Source organism: Cnephaeus nilssonii (genome assembly GCF_951640355.1).
Source record: "Cnephaeus nilssonii genome assembly, chromosome: 17".
NCBI lineage: Eukaryota > Metazoa > Chordata > Mammalia > Chiroptera > Vespertilionidae > Cnephaeus > Cnephaeus nilssonii.
This window is the reverse complement of record NC_137088.1, coordinates 26,574,200-26,600,369: the sequence shown is the minus strand read 5'-3', so window position 1 is coordinate 26,600,369 and position 26,170 is coordinate 26,574,200. Positions and strand designations below refer to the sequence as shown.

The 26,170-nt window shown below is 38.5% G+C and overlaps 1 protein-coding gene across 1 annotated transcript in view; it reads left to right on the top strand.

Annotated features, from left to right (window-relative positions):
• Positions 1-12: 12 nt before the first annotated feature.
• Positions 13-26,170, top strand: part of ACAD11 (acyl-CoA dehydrogenase family member 11) — a 72,469-nt gene continuing 46,311 nt past the window's right edge. Inside the window, exons 1-7 of the mRNA XM_079795353.1 lie at positions 13-218; positions 12,133-12,232; positions 14,229-14,354; positions 14,877-15,038; positions 17,852-18,016; positions 24,614-24,755; positions 25,111-25,232. Coding sequence (XP_079651479.1) covers positions 58-218; positions 12,133-12,232; positions 14,229-14,354; positions 14,877-15,038; positions 17,852-18,016; positions 24,614-24,755; positions 25,111-25,232 — 978 coding nt within the window. The 5' untranslated portion in view covers positions 13-57. The remainder of the gene's footprint in view (positions 219-12,132; positions 12,233-14,228; positions 14,355-14,876; positions 15,039-17,851; positions 18,017-24,613; positions 24,756-25,110; positions 25,233-26,170) is intronic.

The following is a 26,170-nucleotide window of genomic DNA, read 5'->3' as shown; positions in this document are numbered from 1 at the left end:
CACGCCCACTTGGCTATAAAGCCACCTCTCGAGGCAGCGAAAGTACCTGTGGGTTTCATGGCGGCCGTCATGGAGAACCGAGCGTCCCGAGAGCCAGATGCCGCCGAAGTGCTGCCGCAGCACAAGTTCGACTGCAGGCCCCTGGAGGCCTACCTCAGCCAGCACTTGCCCGGCTTTGGGGCCGAGCCCGAGGCCCCGCTGACCATTGCCCAGTACAGGTATCGCCACTAGCCTCCTCCTCCTCCAGTCGAAACAAATCTGTGCTTCGTGCTTTCCTCCCTTTGGCCCTGGGTGGGTTCCCCATGCTCCGCCACCCCGGTTTCTTCTCCTGTGATGACACACTCTGCAGGCGGGAGCTGGCATTGCATTCGGGGAATTTCCAATTCGCTGCCGATAATGGAAGAGATCCTAGTCACGATTCCGACTCTGAGAAGGAATCTCTGTTCAAGGATCCAATTATGTGCCTCGGGGATTCACTGAGGCTTGGAAGCTCTGAGGGGTATACAGAGGCCTTCGCTCAACTTTAGTTCTATAACCATTAACTTCCTCCCCCCCACCGAGAAACAAGTGTTATTCCTTTATAATTGGCCATATTCTCGGAGGCTTAATGGCCCCAGCTGGGGGATTCGAATTCTAATGGCAGATCTTCCACTTGGCAAATCACACCACCACTTCGGGCTTTAGTTCTTTTTGAAGTGAGGGAATGGAACTGAAAGACAATCCTGACAGTACTGTTTTCCACCTTGAGTCTGGCCCTAGTCTGATGTTTTACAATAGAAATTGTTTTAAGAAATACTTTACTCTGAAATTAGTATTTTGATAAACAGAGGTAGAAAAAAAGTCCTGGCTTCAAGAAAATTAGATCTGCCAGTTACTGACTGGGAATTTAAATATCTATAATAACAAAGGCATAATATGCTAATTAGACGGGACGTTCTTCCAGGTGCTCTGTTGTTATTACATAAACTCTCTGAGAGCTAGTTTCCTAATCTGTAATAAATACCCTACTGTTCCGAGTAATCCTGATAATTAAATGAAGTACAATAGGTGAAAGGACTTAAACATTGCAACAGAACTATATACCAGTGGCATTTATCACTACCATCTATATTCCTGATTAGAGTAAAAAAAAAAAAAATAGTGGCAAAGGTCATGGATAAAAGAGAGTTTTGAGCTATAATTCAGGTATAAGGCACCTGGTCCCAATAGACAATGGAGGATGAAGGGGAAGGTGGAATAAAAAAAAAAAAATAGGTGAGGTTTCTAGCCCAGACGTTTTGTGTTGTAACAAACTAAAACAAAGTTCAAATTTCAACTAGGCCACTTGCTGTGGAAATCTGGACGGTGATTTAACCCTTTTGAGCATTGAGTCCTCCTTTGGCAAAATGGATACAGTAATATGTGTCTCCTAGAATTGTTGGAGAATTATCTAATTGAAAAATACCTAATTCTGAATTAGGTTGAATGTTAAAGTAACCAGGATTGTGCTTGATAAATGAAATAAGTTATGGCGTAAATAGTACAGGCATACCTTGTTCTATTGCACTTACATTTTTTCACTTCACAGGTGTTGTGTTTTTTACAAATTGAAGACAAAAACCTTCCACCAGCAAAACGATTAAAACTCACTTTTATTGCAGTGGTCTGGAACCAAATCTGCAATATCTCTGAGGTATGCCTACATAGAATATGGATAGAACTATCCCACAGAAAATACAGATTTCCTTCCAGGACACATGCAAAAGTTTACGAAAAGTGAAGACATGTTGGGCCACAAAGGAAGTTTAAAAAATTCTGGTCAATCTTAAAAAAAAAAAATTCAGAATATAAATGCCAAAAGTTTATAAATCAACTGAAGAAAGACAGCTATCAAATACATGTTTAGAAACGAATTCATTCATGGATTTAAAAAGCCAATAATCTACAGACAATAGAGAGTTTATCAAAGTTCAGTATGGAAAAATCAACAAACAAGCCGATAAAATGTAATCTTAAAAAAGGTATAATTAATCAAAGCATCAAAAGTATAAATTGCCTACATATTAATCTAATAAAATCTGTGCAAGACCTTCATAAAAGTTTATTAGACTTTTTAAAAGAAATAAACAGAGATGACAATGTTTATGAAAAGAAAAATTCAATAGTAAATTCTTTTTTTTTTTTAAATCTGCTGGTTCATCCAAGATGAAGCCTTTTTTTAAAAAAATATATTTTATTGATTTTTTTTTTTTTACAGACAGGAAGAGAGAGGGATAGAGAGTTAGAAACATCAATGATAGAGAAACATCGATCAGCTGCCTCTTGCACAACCCCTACTGGGGATGTGCCTGCAACCAAGGTACATGCCCTTGACCGGAATCGAACCTGGGACCTTTCAATCCACAGGCCGATGCTCTATCCACTGAGCCAAACCAGTTTCGGCAGTAAATTCTTTTTTTTCCAACTTATGTATGTAGATTCAGTACAATGGCAATAAAATATCTTAATTTTTTCTCTAATTTGAGAAATTACTCCTAAATTTTATGTGCAAGAGCAAAGGGCTAAGAATAGCAAAAACACTCCTGAAGATGAAAAGTAGGAAATTTGAATTAAGAAGGCATTGATATTAGCACAGAAATAGACCAATAAAATCAGAAAGTCCACCAAAACGACCCACATATTTATAGAATTTTGATATATGGCAATGCTGGCATCAAGAATCAGTGTGTATACAATGGAATACTATGCTGCTGTAAAAAAGAAACAACTCTTACCATTTGCAACAGGACAAATGGACCTGGACAGCATTATGCTAAGCGAAATAAGCCAGTCGGAGAAAGATAAACATCGTATGATCTCACTCATTTGTGGAATATGAACAACATAAACTGATGAACAAAAATAGATCCAGAGACATAGGAACATAGAACAGACCATCAAACCTCAGAGGGAAGGCAGGGGAGGGGAGGGAAGAGGGGTAAGAGATCAACCAATGTCTTGTATGCATGCATATAAGCATAACCAATGGACACAGACAGTGCCGGGGGGTGAGGGCAAGTGCTGGGGGTTGGGAGCGGCTGGGGAGAGGTCAATGAGGGAAAAAGGAGACATATATAATACTTCAAACAATAAAGAATTTAAATTAAAAAAAAGAAACAGTGTGTGTAGAGAGGACTTTTCAATAAATTACATAGGTATAATTGTTATATGTATGAAAATATTGAAATTAGACCTTTTCATTACCTCACAAAGTTCCAGATGAATTCATGGCAAAGGTAAAACTAAAACCATTCAGAAGACATATAGGAGATGATTGTTGACTTTAGAGTAGAGAATAAATTCTTTAAAAAGAAAAAAACACAACCATAAAGAAAATGATTGATAAGTTTTTAGCAAAAGATTTCTTCAAGAAAGTGAAATTAAAAAGAAATGTTTGCAATATCTATATATATAAAGAGGTAATATGCAAATTTGTCCAGGACACCTTTACTGGCTCCAAGCCTTAATAGTCACAACCGGTGTGGCTTGGAGCACGCCCCCACCCCAGCAGACACACAGGGGTGGGGGCTTGCTCCCAGCGGCCACGGCACGGTTCGGAGCACACCCCCACCCCAGCGGACACACACAGGGGGGCCTCTGCACGTAAGCTGCAGAGGAAACACCTTTTCTGACCGCTCATTGGCTAACCTCCCTGTACGCCACCACTTGCAGTGTTCTTGGTAACTTGGGTAATAAGAATCCAAGAAGGTGATCTAGGGTTTTTTCACCTCACTCCTGGAGGAAAAAACGAAGGTCCACTGCTGGAGGGGCTAAGAAATGTCATATCCTGCCCTAGCCAGTTTGGTCAGTGGATAGAGCCTTGGCCTGCCGACCTCAGGGTCCGGGTTCGATTCTGATCAAGGGCATGTACCTAGGTTGTAGGCTCCCTCCCTGGCCGGAGCCCAGGTCAGGGCTCATGCAGGAGGCAACCAATTGAAGTGTCCCTCTCACATTGATGTTTCTCTCTGTCTTTTGCTCTCTCTTCCATGCTCTTTAAAAATCGATGGAAACATATCCTCAGGTGAGGATTTAAAAAAAAATAAAGAAATGTCATATCCTATGAAAGACACATCTTGAAAATGCCTAAAGAAAGTTGTCATTTTTTCGTGGTAAAGGGACTGGAGTCCATGTTAATGAAAACACTTTGGCGGCTGCGGCGGCCGGCAGTGGCAGCAGCAGCAGGGTGATGGGGATGGTGCCTTCCCCTGATCAGCCCGGTCACCTCCCACAGAGGGAGGCCAGACTGCGGCTTAGGCCCGCTCCCCATGGGAAGCAGGCCTAAGCCGTCAGTAGGACATCCCCTGAGGGCTCCTGGACTGTGAGAGGGGGCAGGCTGGGCTGAGGGACCCCCCCACCCCAGTACACAAATTTTGTGCACTGGGCCTCTAGTATACATATAATGGTTAAAAGGTTACTAAACAGAATGTATAAAGAACTCTAATAACACAACAGAAAAATGGCTAACAGACTGGAAGATGCTCAAGGTCATTGCACTGTAGTATTTAGTGAAAGGCAAATTGAAACAATGAGATACCATTTCACGCCTCCATATTGCCTTTTTTTTAAATCTGACAATTTCAAGCAAGTGGCTAGGATATGGGGCAATAGGGACTCATGTCCACAGTTGGTGTGAATGCAAATTAACTATGGAAAACAATTTGATATGATCTTTTAAAGATTAAGATGGAAAAATAGACATGCCCCAAGACACAGCAATTTTATTCCTAGAGGTAATCTACAAAAATGTTCATTGCACTGTTTGTAATAGCAGAAATAAAGGAAATGACTCAGTGTTCATCAGTAGCAGACTGGATGAATAAATTGTATATTTATATGATGGAATACTATACAATGAAAATGATTCAGCTGCAGATATATACAACAACACAGAATCTAAAAAAATGGACAAATAAGCAGTATATTGTTTAAGACAGGCGTCCTCAAACTACGGCCCGCGGGCCACATGCGGGTGTTTTTGCCGTTTTGTTTTTTTACTTTAAAATAAGATATGTGCAGTGTGCATAGGAATTTGTTCATAGTTTGTTTTAAACTATAGTCCGGCCCTCCAACGGTCTGAGGGACAGTGAACTGGCCCCCTGTTTAAAAAGTTTGAGGACCCCTGGTTTAAGGGCATAGGAAAGATAAATTTAATAATCAGGACAGTAGTTACTCTGAGAGGAGGGGCACATAGGGCTTCAGAGATACGGTAATTTTCTTAAACTGAGTACTGCGAACACTGGTGTTTGCTGTGTTATCATTCTTTACACTTTACAAATTTTTTAACTATTCTTTTTTATCTATGCAAATTTGATTTTTAGAATTTGCGAAAATAAATCATATTGGAAATACAAAGTATTTAGAATTAAATATTGAAAGCATTTGATAGCTTGACAAAACCAAAGCTGTGTTTTGCAGCTAGGTGTCTAATGTGTGCATGGCACCACTCCAATCATTGGGAATATAACAAACAAAAAAATCTTGCCTTCTTGGAATTCCCCTTCTATTTCAAGAATACAAACAATAAATAAAATCACTTTCTAAATATTACAGTGTAGGAGAATGTGATATATACTATGGAGAGAAATAAAGGAGAATAGGAAATGTTTGGGCGAGTGGGACAGGAAGGCCTCACTGAGAAGGTGGCATTCAGCAAAGACTTGAAGGAGATGAGGATATGAGCCATGCAATTATCGGGGGAGAACATTCCAGGGAGAGGGGGGACAGCAAGTGCAAAGGTTCTTAATGGGGAGTGTTCCCAGTGTGTTGAAGGAATACAAGCCAATGTGACCAGAGTTGTGGAAACAAGGATAACAGTGGCCTGTTGGCCATTATAAGGACTTTGGCCTTTACTTTGAGTTGAAATGGGGAGAGATTAGGGTTTAAGGGACTGAGTTGTCTTTATAAACAAAGTCTCTTTGCTTGTTGTGTTTGATTGACGGACAAAGTCAAGGAGACCAGTTTGGACTATACTGCATTGGTCCAGTAGAAAAATATTAGTGGCATAGACCAGGATGGTAGTGGTACAAAGTGGTCATAATCTGGGTTTATTTGGAAGGATTTACTGACTGATCAAATGTGGGGGATGAAAGAAAAAGAGACAACTAGTATTCCATTTTGTCTTGGTAACTGGAAGGATGGAGTTACCATAAAATAAAATAGAGGTGACTATAGAGAAGCAGATTTGAGGGGAAATGTCAGATCTCCATTTTGGTATGTTAAGTTTCAAGATGCCTTTTACACATTCAAGTGGATCTGTGCAGTAAACAGTTATGAGGTTCAGGGCAGAGGTCTGGACTAGACATGTGCATTTAGGAGTCATTGACATAGAGATGGTATTTAAAGCCATGAAGCATAGAGCTTATCTAGACAATGAGTCTGCATAAAGAAAGAGGTCTAGAAACAGTCCTAGGCCCCTCAATGTTAGGAAGATGTAGAATCAAGGAAGAGGCTGCAATGAAGTAAAAGAAGGAATGACTATAGAAGTAGGGGGAAATCATGGTTTGATACCATAACAGTATTAGTGGCCTTGAAAAAAGTAGTTTTGGTGGAAAGATCTGAATGAAAGCTTGATTGAAATGGGTTTAAGAGAAAATAGGAGAGGAACTGGAGCAGGGAGTGTAAACTCAAGTTTTTCCACAAAAGGGAATAAAAATGTTTTAAGTAGAGGGGGAAATGGAATCAAGAGAAGTCTTTAAAAAAATAGCATGTTTGTATATGCAGGATGCCAGTAATCCAGAAGAGAGAGGGCAGTACAAAAAAAAAAAAAAAAAAAAAGCCACAGGGGCTATTGGAAGCAAAAGCCACCAAACCAGGATGCCAGTGATCGAGAGAGGGGAAAAATTGTGCAGGAGAGAGGCTGGAATGAAGTTGAGTAGGCAAGAGTGGGCAGGGATCTAATTCACAAGAGATGGGAGTCTCCTTAGATAGGAATGTGAACATTCTACAGACTCTGCAGGGAAGACACAGTATATGGGCACAGATGCTTGTGTGCAGTAGATATGGTAGTGTAAGCTCCTATTCTCTCAGTGAAATAGGAAGCTAGAGTCAGCTGAGAGTGAAGATGGAGGAAAAGGTGTTGGAGGTTTGAAGAGGAGAATTTGTGAAATAGTTATCCAAGAGCATGGGAGAATAAGTAGGCGAAAGAAATATATAATGGTTGCCATACAGGGGTCACTTTGAAGTTCATGATCATGAATAGGAAGCAAGAATATTTACTTTACTAGATATTATTGATACTTTGCCCCGATTCTTTGGGATCCCTTTTTATTATTTCCATGTACATCCTGGTTTAGTGGCTTTTGCTTCCAATAGCCAGCCCTGTGGCTTTGTTTGTTTTGTTTTGTACTGCCCTTGGCCTACTGGAAGCTCCTTTGCCCCGAATGTTGCAATGCCCAAGATGGCCCTTAACCAATGACTGTTGGGTTCAGGCATATGAAATGCTCATCATTCTTCCTTTGGAGATATGACAACTCTCAGATGTAACTTACACTGCAAATATTTTTTCCATTATTTTTCAGAGAGAGAGCGTAGGAGGGAGGGAGGAAGGGAGTGGGGAGAGAGAGAAAGAGGTAGAAAGAGAGAGAGAGAGAGAGAGAGAGAGAGAGAGAGAGAGAGAAACATTGATGTAAAAGAGACCAGGGTTGGGAGGGAGAGGGGGGGAGTGAACCCAAAACCCAGGTACCTGCCCTTGGTAAGAAATTAAACCTGAGGTGCGTGGGCCAATCCTCTAACCACTGAGCAACACTGGCCAGGGCCTTAGGGGATATTTTGCCTCTGTGCTTCTCATCTCCTGCTTTGTACATTTAAGTCTCTTGGATCATTTACTCAATGTTTTCTATGCTCAAACACTATGACATCAGTCTTTTAATCTTCTCTTTTCTTAATCTCTATATACAGCAAACACATTTGAGATACTGTTGACATCAATATCAAAAGTTACTTCAATTTTGCAACCTATAGGATGCAGGAGGGATGTCTGTGAGTTCAAATTTGCCACACTGGTTGTTATCCTTCATCAGTGCTCATTCAATTTCATAAGCCTGAATGAGCACATAATTGTCAGAACAGATGGTGAAGGTCCAATTCATCTTGGCATGAACTGTTGTGTTATACTTGATCAGAATAGTCATTACTTCACCAGTGGTTCAGTACCAAAGGAAAAGGTATATCAAAGAGCAGAAAATCCTGAATATTTTCAAATCTCTGGGCAAGGGACAAGATGGCTTCCTACACAGCTGCAAACATAAGTAACACCCTTATCGAAATTAATGCTTTTTCAATTTCTTGCTATTGAAAACAATCTTGTAGGATATTCTACGTTTCTGAAGTATCGAGATGCTGCTCATTAGGATGATGTCATAGGTCTGAGACTTGTCTACCATGATGTGAGGAAGGGGTTAAAAACCTTTTCTTCTCTGCAGACAAATTAAGTTAGCTTTCTAGCTCTGTTATTCTGGAAACTTGGTAAAGAGGGCATGCCAGCTGTGCTTCCAGGCAACATTACTTAGAGTAAAAATAATATCTAAGTTATCCACTACATCTGAACTGGAAGGCCTATGAATGAACTACAAGTATCTGGTGGGATGCTTTGGGTTTCCCTAAGTGCAATGAGGTCTCACTACTGGTCATGCTCCTTGCTAGGACCCTGGAAAGTGTTCCCAGAGGACTGCTACCAGAGATAATGGCTCATGTGGAGCATGAGGCTTCTAACCAGGCTGGCACCCATACTCATCCATTGTGGTCTTATTTCTTGGAACCTGAGCTATCACCAAAGGGACAGAAGGGTCATAGAATAAATCAGAAACTCATCTGCTACTGCCCTGCTAGTGTACTGTATTTCCAGTCTCCACATGCTTCTAAATGAGCCAGTGCTGGAGGTGGCCTGTTAGGGCCTTTTGAGATTGACTATGTAGTCAGTCTTATTCAAACAAGTGTGTGTTCCTAACTATACACTTAAATGCAAAGATTTCATTTTGTCATTTAAGGTTGGACAAATAAAAAGTGCCACCTCTTTGGTTATAGATTAACACATTTCTTTTAGCACCAAATGTCTTGTCCAAATCCTAAACAATAGTTATGACTACTGGCTCATTAATGATTCTTATATTGATATCATCAGTGGGTTCCAGACTATATGGAGGCCTGATGCATGGAGTGGTTAAATTTAGCTGGTACTGTATTCACAGTATTAATGATGATTTTCCCAAGTGGGCTTCCCTGCCCTTCTCTCTCTCTCTCTCTCTCTCTCTCTCTCTCTCTCTCTCTCTCTCTCTCTCTCTCTCTCTCTCTCTAGTTTTGTTAGAACCTAGTCAGAGGAAAAGTTTCTAGTTTGGTGGGTTTCAGTTGTGTTTTTTGTATGTGGTTTTTTGAGATAAAATTTGTTACATAAAATTCAAAAATACGTATATTTCAATGTATAATTTAGTGGCTTATATTAGTATATTCACAAAGTTGTGTGACCATCACCACTATACATATATTCCAGAACATTTCCATCTCCCCAAAAACCCTTACCTTCCAATCCCCATCCACTAGCAGCCACTAATCTACTTTCTGTCACTATGGATTTACATATTCTGGATATTTCATAAAATTTGAATTCTATAATATGTGGCCTTTTTCGAGTGGTGGTTTGGTGTTTTTTTTTTCTTTCTTCTTTTAACATAATGTTTTCAAAGTCCATTCATGTAGAATGTATCAGAACTTCATTCCTTTTATGGCTGAGTAATATTCCATTGTGTGGCTAGATCACATTTTGTTTATCTGTTCGTTTGTTGATGGACATTTCAATTGTTTCCACTTTTGGCTGTTGTGAATAGTGCTGCTATGAATATTATTGTACAACTTTTTGTGTGGGAAAATGTAGGTTTACAGTGGCAAGTACACAAAACACAGAGTTTATTTTTTTTAATCCTTACCTGAGGATATTCTTCCATTGATTTTTTAGAGAGAGTGGAAGTGAGAGGGAAAGACAGAAACATCGATGTGAGAGAAACACATTGATTGGTTGCCTCCTACACGAGCCCTGACCAGGGCCCGGCCAGGAGGAGTCTGCAACGGAGGAATTGAACCGGGGACCCTTCTGTCCCATAGGCCGACGCTCTATCCACTGAGCCAAACCAGCTAGGGCGAGTTTATTCTTGTATTATATAGTCTTCTGTTTGAACAACTATAAACCTACTTTTGCCCAAACGTTTTTACCGTGGAGTGGAATTGCTGGGTCATATTGTAATTCATACGGTAACTTTCATGGGAAACTTAGTTTTCAATTATATTTCACCTGGGTCATTTACCATCATGAAAGGCCAGTGCTTCATAAATGACTGCATCATCAAAAATACATTCCATCAGATGCTTGGCATTAAAAAATGTTTTGATAAGGTTCATTGCAACTTAACTCTTTGGATCATCATGTATAAATTGTCTCATGTCAAGATAAACAACATAGCTTGAGGTGGTCCCATTTCCTGACCATTGGTAATGATCCCCACTTTCTTATGCTAAAAGGCACCCACCCAAGACTAGATGATGCCAAGATCAGTGCTCTTTGATATGATTGTTGGGAAGGATGGGTCTGGCTTGTAGGAGAAAGATGCTGCTGTGCCCAATCTGACCTCTTGTTCTTTGCAGATGGAGGCTGGAGGCCTAGGTAGAAACTTGGAAGGAATAATTTTATTTCACTTTCCTTTAGTAGCTGTTACCTTAGGGTAGTGATGGGCAACCTTTTGAGCTGGGTGTGTCAAACTTCGCCAAAAAACTGAGCATAACTCGGGTAGTGTGTCACTTTGAGGAAAAAACTAACTCCAAGACTCTAGTCGCAAATGTTTCATCCTCAGGAACAGCAAATGTTTCATCCTCAGCATGCGGCCGCGTGTCATCAGAAATGGCTACACGTGTCAGTGCTGACATGCGTGTCATAGGTTCGCCATCACTGCCTTAGGGACTGATTCTTCTGCTTGTTTATTTTAAGGCCTCTCTCTTTCATGCTGTTGGATTCTTTAGAAGTTGGGTAATTCTCAGCTGCTCATATAGTAAATGAAGGTATAGATTGGATAGTTTTGATATGGTAGCTGGAGTGTATTTCCTTAGCATATGTGAGAATTTCTATTCGCTTAGTGTGGAAAGCCAGTGCCCTGGTGTCTGTGAGTTACTGGAGCACTGTTACACTTCCCTAGTCCAGATATCCACTCTAGTACCTTGCTTATGAGAATTCCCATTATAGAGGGCTGTACTTGGGTACTAACCTTAGAGATGCATATGTGTTTATCTTTCCAATGGCAGATGAGGGGACACTAACCCAGCTATTCCAGCATCCTTTAATTAAATTTCTGACTGATCACTTCCAGTTGTTCTTCTCCCAGCCTTTCTTTACTTAGATGTGAGCATTGTCTAGGGGTACTTCTGATGAAACTCATGATTTACAGACAGTGAGTGAAGTCCTCTCCTCTGTCTATGTGAGTTATAGTTCCTCTAACTGCCACTCTGTTGCTGTTGCAGAAGACCAAAGAATACCAAGGACGCTTCTGAGAAAAAAAGGAGGGACACTGTTTAATACGCCAGCGGACTCAGGGAACAGCCTTCCAAATCTGAGTGAAGGAACACGCATGGGGCTTTCCTTTATATCTCCCTGTGGTCTTTGTCCCGCAAACATAGATTATGCTTCCGGTCCTTTTCGCGGGCCTTGCAAGAAGGCCCCCAGGTGTTGGGGATCTCCAGGCCATATCTGATGGTCTGGCCTAGCTCCAGCGTTAATAACCCTCCCTTCCAGGGCAGTGCACTGTTCACAGTAACAGGTTCTGCAAGACCAGTATCTGGAAAGGAGAGAGGGACTTAATTATAGGTTATTAGGAATGTACACTGAGTTTGCTGGCTTGGATTCAGGTCACTAGCCCCGAATATCAGGGTTACATTGGAATTAGTCCTTTTTGCCTTCTCATTGCCATCTGCATTTTATTATCCCAAATTCATGTACTGAGCTTCTAGCAGCAGTACTCTTGGCTTTCCAACATTGAAACGGATGTATTTTCATTTTGTGTTTCTTATGACATTTCAGTAGGATTTGTGGAAGAAGGACAATAAATCTTTGTAATTGACCATTTCTTTTCTCTTGTCTAGATCAGGACAGTCCAATCCAACCTTTTATCTCCAGAAGGGCTTTCAAGGATATGTACTCAGAAAAAAACCACCTGGTTCACTTCTTCCTAAAGCACATAAGGTGTGGTAATGACACATTATAATACAAGTTCATTAATACATTCTTTGTTGATAAATAAGTGCATTTTATACACACAAAAACAATTTAAATTGCTTTTAAAAGTCATCTCATGATTGTTAAATAATAGAAAATTCATTTTATTTCTTAGATAAAAATTTCGCTTGAATTATATTTCCCATTTTTGTTTTGAAAAAGGATTTGAGGCTGAAATTAAGTCTATAGGCTATTAATATTGGACAACATCCAGTCCTCATGTGGATTTAATTCCTTTTTGTAAAGAAAGAAATCAAAGTCCCGGAGAACATTAATATTTATAATTACAATGTTATTATAATCATGTATAACAGGTGCTTCCCAGGCCCAGGACTTCCCAGGTCTTTGAGGGGTGGGCTTAATAGCATAGTAATGGAAAATGCTGATTCTGAGTTTCTTGGTCCCAGGTCATATTCCCAGACACATGAAGTAACTTGGATGCTTAAGATAAAAAAAAAGTTGGGTAACTTTTTTTTTTTAATCCTTACCTGAGGATATGTTTTTTATTTTTAGAGAGAAAGGAAGGGATATAAAGCGAAGGCGGGGGGGGGGGGGGGGGGGGAGAAGAAGGGAGGAAAGGAAGAAGGGAGAGAGGGAGGGAGAGAGGGAGGGAGAGAGGGAGGGAGGGAGACATTGATTGGTTGCTTCCCACACACACCCTTACCTGGGATTAAACCCACAACCTGGGTATGTGCCCTGACCAGAATAGAACCTGTAACCTTTTGGTGTACAGGATGATGCTCTAACCAACTGAACCACTCAGCCAGGGAAAGTTGGGTAACTTTTATGAAACTTAACATGACATGGCTGAAGGAGAATCCCTACTTGTCCAGAGATTTATGCCCCAATAAACAGCTCTACTTGACTCTCTTTTTTTATAACATCCTACCGGAAGACATTGAACACAACATAATGCTCTCAGCTAAAGGATCTGGAGTACTTTGTTTCAAGTCCCTTTATTTTCCCCAAATCTACATTGAAAAATAGCAATGCTCCCAGACTGTAATCCACTTTGTGACTCCCTAACCCACCTCCATCCCTCCCCACCCCCATTTCTCATAGCCAAGGTGGTTATAAACACTTCTTTCTATAGCCATTGGCACTGCTGGCTTCTCTCACCTTGGTCATAGGTGTAGTCACTTCCCTGCTCTAGTTATTGCAGCAGCAGCTGCTTTATCCATGCTGTCAAAGTGAGCTGCATGGTTTCTTCTTCTGAGGAGGGATCAGGAGCACCACTGGGCAAGGGGACTTTGCTTGCAGATGAGTCGGCATCACAGTTCTCTGTAAACTGTGTCCTCAGGTCCTGAGTGATAAGCCCATACATGTTAGCTCACAAGTAGTTACTAAACTGTTCTGATTGAGGAGGCCCACTCTTCTCACTATCTTATTTGGGCTCCTGCTTCAGTACCAGCTTGCTTCTTGTTGCCTCCTTTCCCAATAGTTATCCTGAGCTGTACGGCAGCCTCAATTACCAGGAAGGATCCCCATGTCCTGCCTTGGACACAAGCACCTCCATTGATCTCCAGAAGGAGCAGTTGATTTTTCTTTCTCCCGGTACTTACTGGCCCCCCAGCATTCTGGAGCTGACTGTTCCAAGAGCATTAGAATAGAGACTTGCCTGAGCCCCCTGGGGAGACATGTGAGAGACAGAGTGAGCCAGTGATCAGGGAACTGCTGAGAACAAAGAGATGTTTATGATAATACCTGTGAAATATTGTGACCAGGATCTGTTGCCTTCATATACCCAGAACCAGGATTTGGCTCCATGAATATGCCTAACCTATTTATCATGTTTTAGTGCTGGCCTAATTTAGTGCTGCATAAAACTACATTTAAGGAAAATAATAAGGAAACTGTTAGCCTCTATGTCATTTAAAAATTTAATTCTAGCCTTAATGTTAGCTCACAAGTAGTTATTAAATTTCTATGTCTCTGATTTGTAATAATCTATCATCCTATTTAGATCGATAGAGAATTTAAAGTCCAGAAAGCTTTGTTTTCAATCGGATTCCCTGTTCCCAAGCCTCTATTGTACTGCAGCGATGCTTCTGTCATTGGAACAGAATTTTACGTGATGGAACATGTACAGGTAAATTAACACAATCTTACTTTGTTGCGCTTTTATTTTCAATTAAGAAAGTAGATGTTAATAAGTGATAGTTTATTAATCACTTTAGGTAGTTTGCTTTGCAGATTTTTAATTTGAGCACAATATTTTCCTCTAGGTGTCAGTAAAGAGCTATATGTAATGGTAATATCAAAATTGTCCAGAAAGTAGGGGTGGAGAAACTCCAAATTATAAATCAGTCCATTAGGATGATACATTTAAATTTTTAAAAGCTTTTTCTTTTTGTAAAATGTAACTTGAAAGTCGTTTTTGTTCTTTAAGTTCACCTTGGCATATCTTTGCATTTTCCCTTTGGCATTATATACTCTTACATTAGACATGTTTCACAAATGAACATTTTTCTAGCATATTCTACAAATAATTGGTTTTGGCTGCAAAACTGTCATCCTTTTGTTTTGTTGGCAGTAGGGGATGGTGAAACTGCAAAGAGTTAGTATGAAAAGATTTATTTGTTTAAATTATCTATTGTCATTGCTTTCATAGGGTCGAATTTTTCGTGATATCACAATTCCTGGAGTTAGCCCAGCAGAGCGCTCAGCCATATATGTAGCCATGATAGAAACCTTGGCTCGGTTACATTCTTTGAATATAAACTCATTGCAGCTGGAAGGATATGGTATAAGTGCTGGGTACTGCAAAAGACAGGTAAGGAATCCACATACAGAGCTCTTTTCCTCAAGTTCTTAAAATAATATACATTATTAGTCAAAATAAAACCTATTACTTTATACTTTTCTGAAACTTGGCTCTAACATTTAAAATACTTTATTTAAAAATTGACTTTTAGAGAAAGGAAGGGGGGGTAGAAAAAGAGAGAGAGAGAACTATGTAAGAAACATGATCAGTTGCCTCCCACACACACCCTGACCAGGTATTGAGCCTGCAGCCTGGGTATATGCTCTGACCAGGTATCGAATTGCCACCTTTTGGTGTATGGGACGAGGCTCTAACCAACTGAGCAACCCAGCCAGGGCAGCTCTAATCCTATCTAATAAAAGAGTAATATGCAAATTGACTGTCACTCCAACACACAAGATGGCCACCCCCATGTGGTCAAAGATGGCTGCCCCCATATGGACACAAGATGGCCGCCACAAGATGGCCAGCAGGGAGGGCAGTTGTGGGCAATCAGGCCAGTACAGGAGGGGAGTTGGGAGGGACCAGGCCTGCAGGGGAGGGCAGTTGGGGGATACCAGACCTGCAGGGGAGGGCAGTTGGGGGGGACCAGGCCTGCAGGGGAGGGCAGTTGGTGGGGGACCAAGGCCTGCAGGGGAGGGCAGTTGGGGGGACTAGGCCTGCAGGGGAGAGCAATTGGGGGCGGGGGAGAACCAGGCCTGCAGGGAGGGCAGTTAGGGGCAACCAGGTCGGCAGGGGAGGGCAATTAGGGGCGACCAGGCCTGCAGGGGAGGGCAATTAGGGGCGACCAGGCCTGCAGGGGAGGGCAGTTGGGGGCAACCAGGCCTGCAGAGCAGGACAGTTTGGGGTGACCAGGCTGGCAGGGGAAGGCAGTTAGGGGTGAACAAGCTGGCAGAGGAGGGCAGTTAGGGGCAATCGGGCCAGCAGGGGAGCAGTTAGGCATCAATCAGGCTCGCAGGGGAGTGGTTAGGGGGTGATCTGGCTGACAGGCAGAAGCAGTTAGGGGCAACCAGGCAGGCAAGCAGTCGGGAGCTAGCAGTCCTGGATTGTGAGAGGGATGTCCCACATTGGAGAGGGTGCAGGCTGGCCTGAGGGACACCTCCCCCCCCCCCCCCCCGTGCACAAATTTCGTGCACCGGGTCTCTAGTATTTAATATTAGCCTTCAGTTTGACTTGTTTTAAACATAAAATAACTATATTCTAGGATCAGATTTTGTTTATCAAACTTTTGAAAGGGACAGAATGTACATGAATATAAATTTAAAACTGTTTCAGATTTTTCTTTTAATTTGCCAACATATTTTTATACAGTTTTTCCCTTTTAAATTAGGTTAACGTATTTATTAAGCATGACTGAGTTAAATTATATGTTAAATACTGTGTTAAATATTAAGAAAATAGAAATACGTTCTTTTCTCAATGGAGCTATGGTCATTTTAAGAAACCTATACATGAATTTTACTTACTTGAAACTTGAAAATGGTATAAAAAGAGTATGTAATCTAGTAGTAAATTGTTTGGTATGCATCATGAGAGCTGTTCCCTTCAGATGGTAGATATCAGTATACCCTTGCTTAAGCTTCCTGAGAGAGATATCATACACTGTGTATTTAAGGAAGGATAAAATCTAGACTGATAGGGAAGAGAGATGGTGAGCATTTCAAATCAAAGGAACAGCAAGACCAGATATGTATGGAGCTGTTCTCCTTTGTATACATGTCTTTTTGAGGGAGTTGAGGGGAGAGAAAAGAGAACTAAGGTTTTGGGTTTTTTTTAATATATTTTTATTGATTTAGAGAGAAGGTAGAGGGAGAGAGCGATAGAAACATCAATGATGCGAGAAAATTATTGATCGGCTGCTTCCTGCACATTCCCTACTGGGGTTCAAGCCTGCAACCCAGGCATGTGCCCTTGAGTGGAATCAAACCTGGTATCCTTCTGTCTGCAAGCCGACGCTCTATCCCCTGAGCCAAACCAGCTAGGGGTGAGAACTAAGGTTTGGAGAGTACTCATTATATGCCAGGTCTTTTTCATTTTTGTAACAGCCATAAGACATAGGTATTATTACTCCCATTCTGCAGATGGGGGTACAGGTTTTCAGGTCTCAAAACACAAATAAGTGGCTTAGATATAATTTAAACCTAGGTTCATATGATTCCAAACAAGATCTTGACTGCACTAAATTGAACAGAGATTACCTTGAGGAGTGGAGAGACGGTTATAAGCAGGTAATAATATGGTCTCAGTTGATGGAGGACTTTGAGAATAGGTTGATTTGTTTACATTTGAGTCTAAGAACAATAAAAAGTCTTTACACTTCTCATACCTGTAATACATTTAGAAGATTCTATGGGTAATAAGAAAGAATATTTAAATGAAAAGTAAAAAATTCCCTTCTTCTAGCCCCATATTTCCTTTTTCAGGGATTGCTTCTTGTGAGCCTTCCATAATTTATTTTTCTATGCTTATTTGTGTGTGCATATGTGTGTCCATGTGTGTGCACACGTGCGTGTGTGTGCATTTTTTTTTCTTCCTCAAAATAGTTGCTTAATAAAAAGAAGAACCAACATCTCTTGATTCCTAGGCCAGTATTTTGTTTGTATATGTGATAAAAAAAAATCTATGTAAGTAAAATGGAACTAGATGGAAGAAAGATTTAAATATTTACGTTTTTAGGCTGATATGAGCATCACAGGCATTTCTCTTGAGCATTTAAAAATAAAACCAACTTTGATATAATTGAATTTTGTTTTAATTTTAGAATCGCTGGCTTTTACACTTTACCTTTAGCACTATAATTTTTCTTATTTATGTACCTTTAGGTATCAACCTGGACAAAGCAATATCAAGCAGCAGCTCACCAGGACATCCCTGCCATGAAACAGCTCTCTGACTGGCTAGTGAAAAACTTGCCAGATAATGACAATGAAGAAAATTTGATTCATGGAGATTTCAAGCTAGATAACATAATTTTCCATCCTAAAGAGGTACTATAAGTCACATTTACAATAAATAAGTAGGTTTGATATGGGACACACGTACTAAGTAGATGTTCCTCCCAGAGTACTGAGGGAGCCCAATCCATCTCCATTTTCCCCTACTTTCAGGACTGTCTTCACCACTCAAACTTTTAGAAATGAGTCCTGAAGATTTTCTGATGTAGTTGCCTACTTTTAAGGTGGATCTAATCCTGTTTAAATAGGATTTGTGAATTTACACATATGTTCTCTTTTCTTCAAAGACATTTTCCATCTAAAAATATTTAGCTTATCCATGTTTACAGTTCTTTCTTCTGGTTCATTTTAATTTCATTTTACAATTTCATGAAGAATTTTAAATTTGTTATTATAAGCTCAGAGAGGACAGAATTCCAAAAGCCTCTTTTGAAACCTGGAAAGAATTGCATGAGATTAATGTAAACTTGCTCTGTGTAATGTACACAGTGTAATCTTTATAAAGAGTAAAAACAAATAAAAATTATAACCTCCTCCACTGGGCACCGACAATAAGGCCTAGGATTGGAGGTGTATGGTGGAAATAAGGAAACTACTTCAGTTTCTCTCATTACCTATATTTTAGCCAAGACTCTTGGCCCTTAGTATTCTGACATTAATGTGAAGGATTTATAGTTCCCTGAATTATGACAGCAATGCATTCAGTACTATATCATTTGAAGGTTCAAATACAGTATAAACACATGTGAGCACATTCACCAGTAAGACAAATTTTTTTCCTAGAAAAGTCAATTTGGATATTAAAATTATGTATATGTAATTATACGTTGGTGTGTAAAATCTTTTGGTAATGGCACTGATGAATTCTAATTTCTAAGTATGTTAAAGATAGAGTAGGAGAATTAAAAATGTTAACTTATAACCTGGAAAAATTATAAAAGTTTATAACTTAAAACATAGCAGGATCTGACCTGTATTTTACCTATATCATTTGATTCATTAATATTTTAGGAGCCTTTTATAATAAGTCTGAGTCCTCTATGTGTTCTGTAACTATAGTTCTGTTCTATTCACTACTTAAGCAAAGAAAGAAAAATTCAGACTGAGATCTCCTGAATTATGTGTTGTCTTCCAAGATGTTTAAATTTTAGGATTAGCATAATATACTGAAAGTAATGACTTACTAAGTTAGTACCAAAAAGTTATTCCTTCATTATATTTAAACTCATATTAGAAAATAATTTCTTATAGGATTAAAGTTGACAAACAGGTATCATCTTCTTTTGGACAAGCAGAATATTCAGTAGTTGGGGAGAGATTTTTTTTTTTAAAGAACTTTCTTTAGTGGCATAGCTTTCAGCTATTTAGCTGCACTAGTGATTTGTTAGCTATATCATTATCTTTTAATGTTTTAGGATTATTTAGTAGCTAGTAAGATGTCTTGTACTTTGTATTTAGTAATCCCATAATTACTGATTAAATCAAATTTAATCAATTTCTGCCTCCTACAAATATTACAGCTAATTTTTTATGAAAGTAACATGTGGTTGGCAGAGTACAAGTCAACTAGCATTTATTCATTACCAATTATGTGCTCTGACACATGGTTTTGGAAAGGAAATATAGCTCTTAATAAGCTCAAAATACCAATGGAGATAAAATGTACTCAGGTAATGACTTGAGAACAATATTACCCAAGTACTAAAGTATATCACACAATCTATATATATAAAAGCCTAAGTGACCATTACAACTGGTTGATGACTGGTCGCTATGATGCCCACTGACCACTAGGGAGCAGACACTCAATGCAGGAGCTGCCCCCTAGTGGTCAGTGTGCTTCCACAGCCAACCTCCCGTGGTCCCTCCCCCTAGGATAGGCCCCAATCAGGACTGGGCGAGATGGCCCTGATGGCCCCGATCACCGGCCAGGCCAAGGGACCCCACCCGTGCATGAATCTGTGCACTGGGCCTCTAGTGTGACTTATAAGAGTAGTCAAAGAGGGAAAAGTACCCACTGTGGACTGGCACTAAGAGTTATACAACTTTAGACTTTAGTCAATAGTTTCTCTTTCCCACTTCATTTTTAAAATTCCACAAATAAATAGAAAATTAGACTGTTTCTTTTGTATGAAGGCACTCCACAAATTGGAGTTGAATATGTGTATGTGTTCACCAGTATATATTTATGGGAATACTAGAGGCCCGATGCACGAAATTCGTGCAAGGGGCTTGGCCCTTGCAGCTCCGGCTGCCTCGGCCCTCACAGCTCCGGCTTCGTCTGGAAGGTCATTCAGATGGTCGTTCTGCTGTTCTAATTGGCATATTAGCTCTTTATTATATAGGATGATTGAAAGCTTTTTATTTTTCCCTTGAGTGTAAGGATTTAATTTTTTTTTAACCTTTGCCTGTAGAGTCTATATGGTAGGTCCTCAATAAGTGAAGACCTACTAAACTGAGGGCTCCTTTAAAGCAGTGACTGTATCTTATTCATGTAGCACATGGCTACATGTTTCTGAATGAATCCATATTGAAGGAATTGTTTTTAGTTAATCACTAAGTTACTCTTTCCATCTCATATATTTATGCTTAATTTTTATTCTGTAATAGTGTGACCCTAATGCAAATTATTTAACTCCTCTGTTCCTCAATTTTTATTTTAAATTTTTATTTTGAAATAATTATAGACTCAGAAGAAGTTGTAAAAATAGTATAGAAGGGTTCGATGTTCCCATCATCCAGATTCCCAAATGATTTCACACAACTATAGTATTTTATCAAATCCAGAAAATTCACATTGTGTGTGTGCTTTTTAAATTGGGAGGCAGGGTGAGATTTCAGGGTTGTGTTTTGTTTTTGTTTTTGTTTTTTTCATCTTTTCTAGTAATATATATTCTTCAGAAAAAATATTAAGGTAAAAGTAAATATTCCATAATATTTATTAAAATGTAAACAATGGTTGTAAGGAATGAAATTATAAGAATCTTGAAAGTTATACATTTCTGTAATGTCTAAGTTTTGAGGTTTTATTGTTCTTTTTTTCTTTTCTGTTTTTCTTTTTCAAAACATCATGTTTTATTTTCATCATCAAAAAACCTAACAATTATGAAAGAAAGCAAAAACAATTTTAAGTGATAAACCTTCCAGGAATTTGTGTGTTTAGCCAGTAAAGGGTTACTAAAGTTTATAGCAAACAAAAGCATGTTACTCAATTTTCCAATCCCTAGTTATTTTCCATTTATTTATCTGTAAAGTATTTGAAACATGTTCAAGCGTGTATTTTAGCAGTGCAACTACTCACTGAAATGTTTAAAAGAAATTGTTTTCCTGGAAAGTACTATTAATTTTCTAAATATAAATCTTACTCATCTGGCAGAGAAGTGTGTAAGATTTTGGAGTTTTATGTGCATATTGAAAGACAAATATTCTTCATTAGAAACAGATAAACCATATATACTTCATCTGCATTCATTAATTAGTAGTTGGATGTATTTAAAATAGTTATACATACACTGGTTTTTTGGAAGTCATCTGCCTTGCAATCTATTTATATTAACTTCTAAAGAAAAAATTGATTTGGTATGAAAAACAAAACATATTTTAATGGCTTTTTCTTTTTAATTTTCTCCATTGTCTCTAAAATGTCAGTGTAGTTTGAGAAAAGCATAATTATAAATTTTAATTTTATTCCTAAAGAAGACATGGGGATTGGGTTTTTTTCAACCTTTTTATGTGACAGATTATTTTTCAAATACTCCTTAGTAAATGCTCTTTAGCAGTAAAGTCAGGTTCTGAACTCAGGCCTGTAGACTTCCAGTGCTGTGTAATTCCTTCTACATTGTGCTGCTTCTCATCTCCACCGGAACTGGTTAGCTTCAGTGATCTAGCCCTCTTCACTCTCTACTTCACTTACTTCTTTATACGTCTCCTGATGCTGAAAACTTGATTGTTCTTACTCTAGAATCTATGAACACCTTATGACTTCATTTGTTTTCTTATCCTGCCTGGCCCATATATGGCATGATCAACCATTTTAAAATTGCCTTCTTTATTATCAATTGAATTATTATTTATTGACTGTGGATGTGTACAAGTGATATAAGAATTATAAAGTTTCCTGTCCTTAGGTAAGTTGTTATTCCAGAATCCTCTCACCTCTTGACTTGACACAACCTGCAACGCTGAGCTTGAGTCATTCTATTTTTGCTTCAGAATAGTCATAGTCAGGAAGACAGATAAACTGCTATATAGTTTCATCTAATCTGTCAATTCACCTCCTAGTAAAAGCTGTGATTTTTAAAAAATGGCTTTTTTTTTACATCTTTTCCATTCTTTCTCAAGACATCAGATTGCTTATCTTATCCAGATTCCCACTCTCAGCATATGGTGTTGCCTTGTACTTGACTCATTTTGTCTTTTTAGTCACTTTCTGGGGATTATATGCACCTTGAAGTTCTCTTGAAGTTCATTTCAGCCCTCTGTGTAATTTCTCTTTCATGAAATTAATAGGTGTCATTTTTCTTAAGGCTCATTGTCAAGAAAAATTGTGGCCGAAACCGGTGTGGCTCAGTGCATAGAGCGTCAGCCTGCGGACTGAAAGGTCCCAGGTTCGATTCCGGTCAAGGGCATGTACCTTGGTTGCGGGCACAACCCCAGTAGGAGGTGGTGTGCAGGAGGCAGCTGATCGATGTTCCTCTCTCATCGATGTTTCTAACTCTCTATCCCTCTCTCTTCCTCTCTGTAAAAAATCAATAAAATATATTTTTAAAAAAAAAAGAAAAATTGTGACCCTTGAGCAGCTGATTTGTTTTTAATCTACATACACTATAAACATTGTGGCTGATCATACTTCACACTTTATTTTATGCATAGAAAACTCAGCAAATATTACTACCTATGCTAACAATTATATTTGACTTAAGGCATTTAATTTTATGTAATAACCTTACTCCTAGTTTCTATTATCTTGCCCTAGCCAATTTGACTCAGTGGATAGAGCGTCGGCCGTTGACTGAAGTGTCCCAGGTACAATTCCTGTCAAGGACACGTACCTTGGTGGCAGGCTCCTCCCTGGCCCAGGCCCTGGTCAGGGCGTGTGCAGGAGGCAACCAATTGATGTGTTTCTCTCTCTTCCATGTTTCTCTCTGTCGTTCCCTCTCTCTCCCACTCCCTCTAAGAATCAATGGAAGAATGTCCTCAGGTGAGAATAAAAAAAAAAAAATGCAATTCCTATCATGTTACTTCTCTATAGAGAATACTCCAATGGAGGTTCCCTTTCCTATACCCCATCCCTTCCTCCTCAATCCCTTGAGGTAATGACAGCCATTGCTATTAGTTTGGTGTATATCCTTTCAACTTTGAGTATTCATTTATAACCTTTTTGATTTAAACAAAAATACTATACAGTCCTGGCTGGGTAGCTCAGTTGGTTAGAGCAACATCCTGACCATAAAGATTGCGGGTTCCATCTCCAGTCAGGGCACATACAAGAAGTAACCAATGAACCAAGCTGGCATGGCTCAGTGGTTGTGTTGACCTATGAACCAGGGTGTCATGGTTTGATTCCCAGTCAGGGCACATGCCCAGGTTGTGGCCTCGATCCCCAGTGTGAGGCATGCAGAAGGCAGCCAGTCAATGATTCTCTTTCATCAGTGATGTTTCTTTCTCTCTCTTTCTCCCTTCCTCTCTGAAATTAATAAAAATATATTTTTAAAAAGAAGTAATCAATGAATGCATAAATGAATGGAAAAACAAATTGATGTCTCTCTCTCCCCTCCCTTCCTTCTCTCTCTCTCTCAAAAAAATAAATAAACAATACAATATATGTTATTTTGCAAAATGCTTTTCTCCCTGTATTTACAGCTAAATGTCCTGTGTTCTTAACATAAAAATATATATTCCCTTGTAACATATTGTTCTGAAGTAGAATGAAGAAAATTTTCTGTTTTATTTATTTCAAATTACATGACTGTTATTTTGCTGTATATTGCTATATAATGGTAGATTTTGTACTCATAAAACAAACAGCATCTTTTATAACCATTATATTTTTGTATTTATACCACAAAATAACCTATTTTAAAAATTACTATTGCCATAAGATTCTAATATTTGTTATGTAGTAAGATTCATCACCAGACAAACTCTTAATTACATATGGCATTTATAAGTAATTATTAGAATTTTTTCTTTACAACAGTTATTCCCAATTGGGAAGTTTCAACTGTTTTTGCCTCCACTCATTAGGAGAGATACTAAGGCTGTGTAAAGTAAAATGCTGGAGAACCAATGGCCAGTAGTGGAATCAGAGGACTTGGCTCTGAGCATGTCAAACTCGTGGCTGGTGGGCCACACGTTTGACATGCTTGTAAGGCTAATTAGTTGATAAATGAGATGCACAATTGTGGGTAAAGACTGTGAACTATAGTCTCAGCTTTGCTTTTGATGGAAAATATAATTTTGAATGTATTCTGTTTCACTTTTTTTTTTTTTTTTGATAGCAAAGGTGGAAATTTATTGAAGAACAAGTACAGACTCCTATGTGGGGAGGGGGAAAGAGTCCCCCACTTATTTTCTTATTTTAGTTGTTTTCAATTGAATATGTCCAAATCATTTTCTTTTTCTTTGCAGTCTCGAGTTATAGCTGTACTGGACTGGGAGCTGTCAACCATTGGTCATCCTTTGTCAGATTTAGCTCATCTCTCCTTGTTCTACTTTTGGCCCAGGACAATTCCAATAGTAAACCAAGGCTCTTATTTTCAAGAAAACATAGGTATGAAAACATAATGATACTTAAATTGATATTAATATAAAATTATCTTTATTATTCCTCATAACTTAAAAATAGGATTATATTACAATTTTAGATAAATAGATTTTATTTGTTTTTGAAATGTTTCTAAATCATTTTATTCTTTATTGATTTTTCTGAATATAGCATTCTATTTTTAGTAATTTATGACAATGTGTAATCCTTTGTATATAGTATTCTTTTGGAAATCAGTATTTTGAACATGCTTTGTTACATGGGCTAATGGTTATTTTATAAACATATGCAATATTACTACATTTTGAAATATTCACCATGAGATTTTTATTAAAGTTTACAATGCGTGCTGTTTTTATAGGGATACCATCAATGGAAGAACTAATTTCAATATATTGTGGCTGCAGGGGAATTAATTCTATTCTTCCTAACTGGAATTTCTTTCTTGCTCTTGAATGTTTTAAAATGGCTGGAATAGCACAGGTAATTAATTGTTTTTAACATGTTTCACCATTATTTATTAGTATACTATTGACAGTATTTTCTGGTCTTCAAGAGTTTTATACTTTTTATGCTTAGACCATTTGGCTTTTCATAATGACAAATACCAAACATTAGTAAAATATAACTCCAGAATTAATAGAATAGCAATTTGGCAAGGAAAAAAGTTGAGTAACAAAATGTGTTATCACTTTTTCGTATAATAAACTTACAAGATGGAGGAAGTGAGAGAGTCATAATGACAAAAAGAGAAAAGTTTGTGAGAATTGGCTATTTCCTGAATAACCAATGTAAGACAGGGCTAAACTATTTTAATGATATCTGCTTCAGACTATAAACCAGGGGTGATGATGAGAAAAGAATTAACTTTGAACTTTCCAAAGTCTGGCATAGTACTAGTACCTATCATATAGGAGCCTCTTAATATACTTTTTTCAGTGAATAGATGAGTAAGTTTTTCTATTTTTCTAATGTCATATTTATGTGATTAATTGAGCATAAATTCCGTTTTTTAAAATTATAGCTTGATCTAAAGAAATGCAATCTTTATTATCGTAATTTAGTTTCCATGTACTTTGAATCTTGGACGTTTATTTAAGAAATTGAAATACTTCATCAGTGGCAATGAGCTAGGGACTGGACAAAGAAAATGTAAATGAGATTTTAGAAACAAGAAAAAATGGGAAAGAAGGATTAAGGACAAGTATAGTTATATTTCTTCTGTCCTTCAGAGTTCATGCCATCCACAATCAACTGAAATTGTCTTCTAGGAAATAGTTGTGTTACATCTCATCCTGTATTTTATAATCATACTAATCATATTAGTTAAGTTGGATGGGTTTCTCAAAACAGAGTTTATTCTGTTTCTATATCTGTCAGTTTCCATAAATCAGATACCAGATAGGCTTTGAATATAAAAT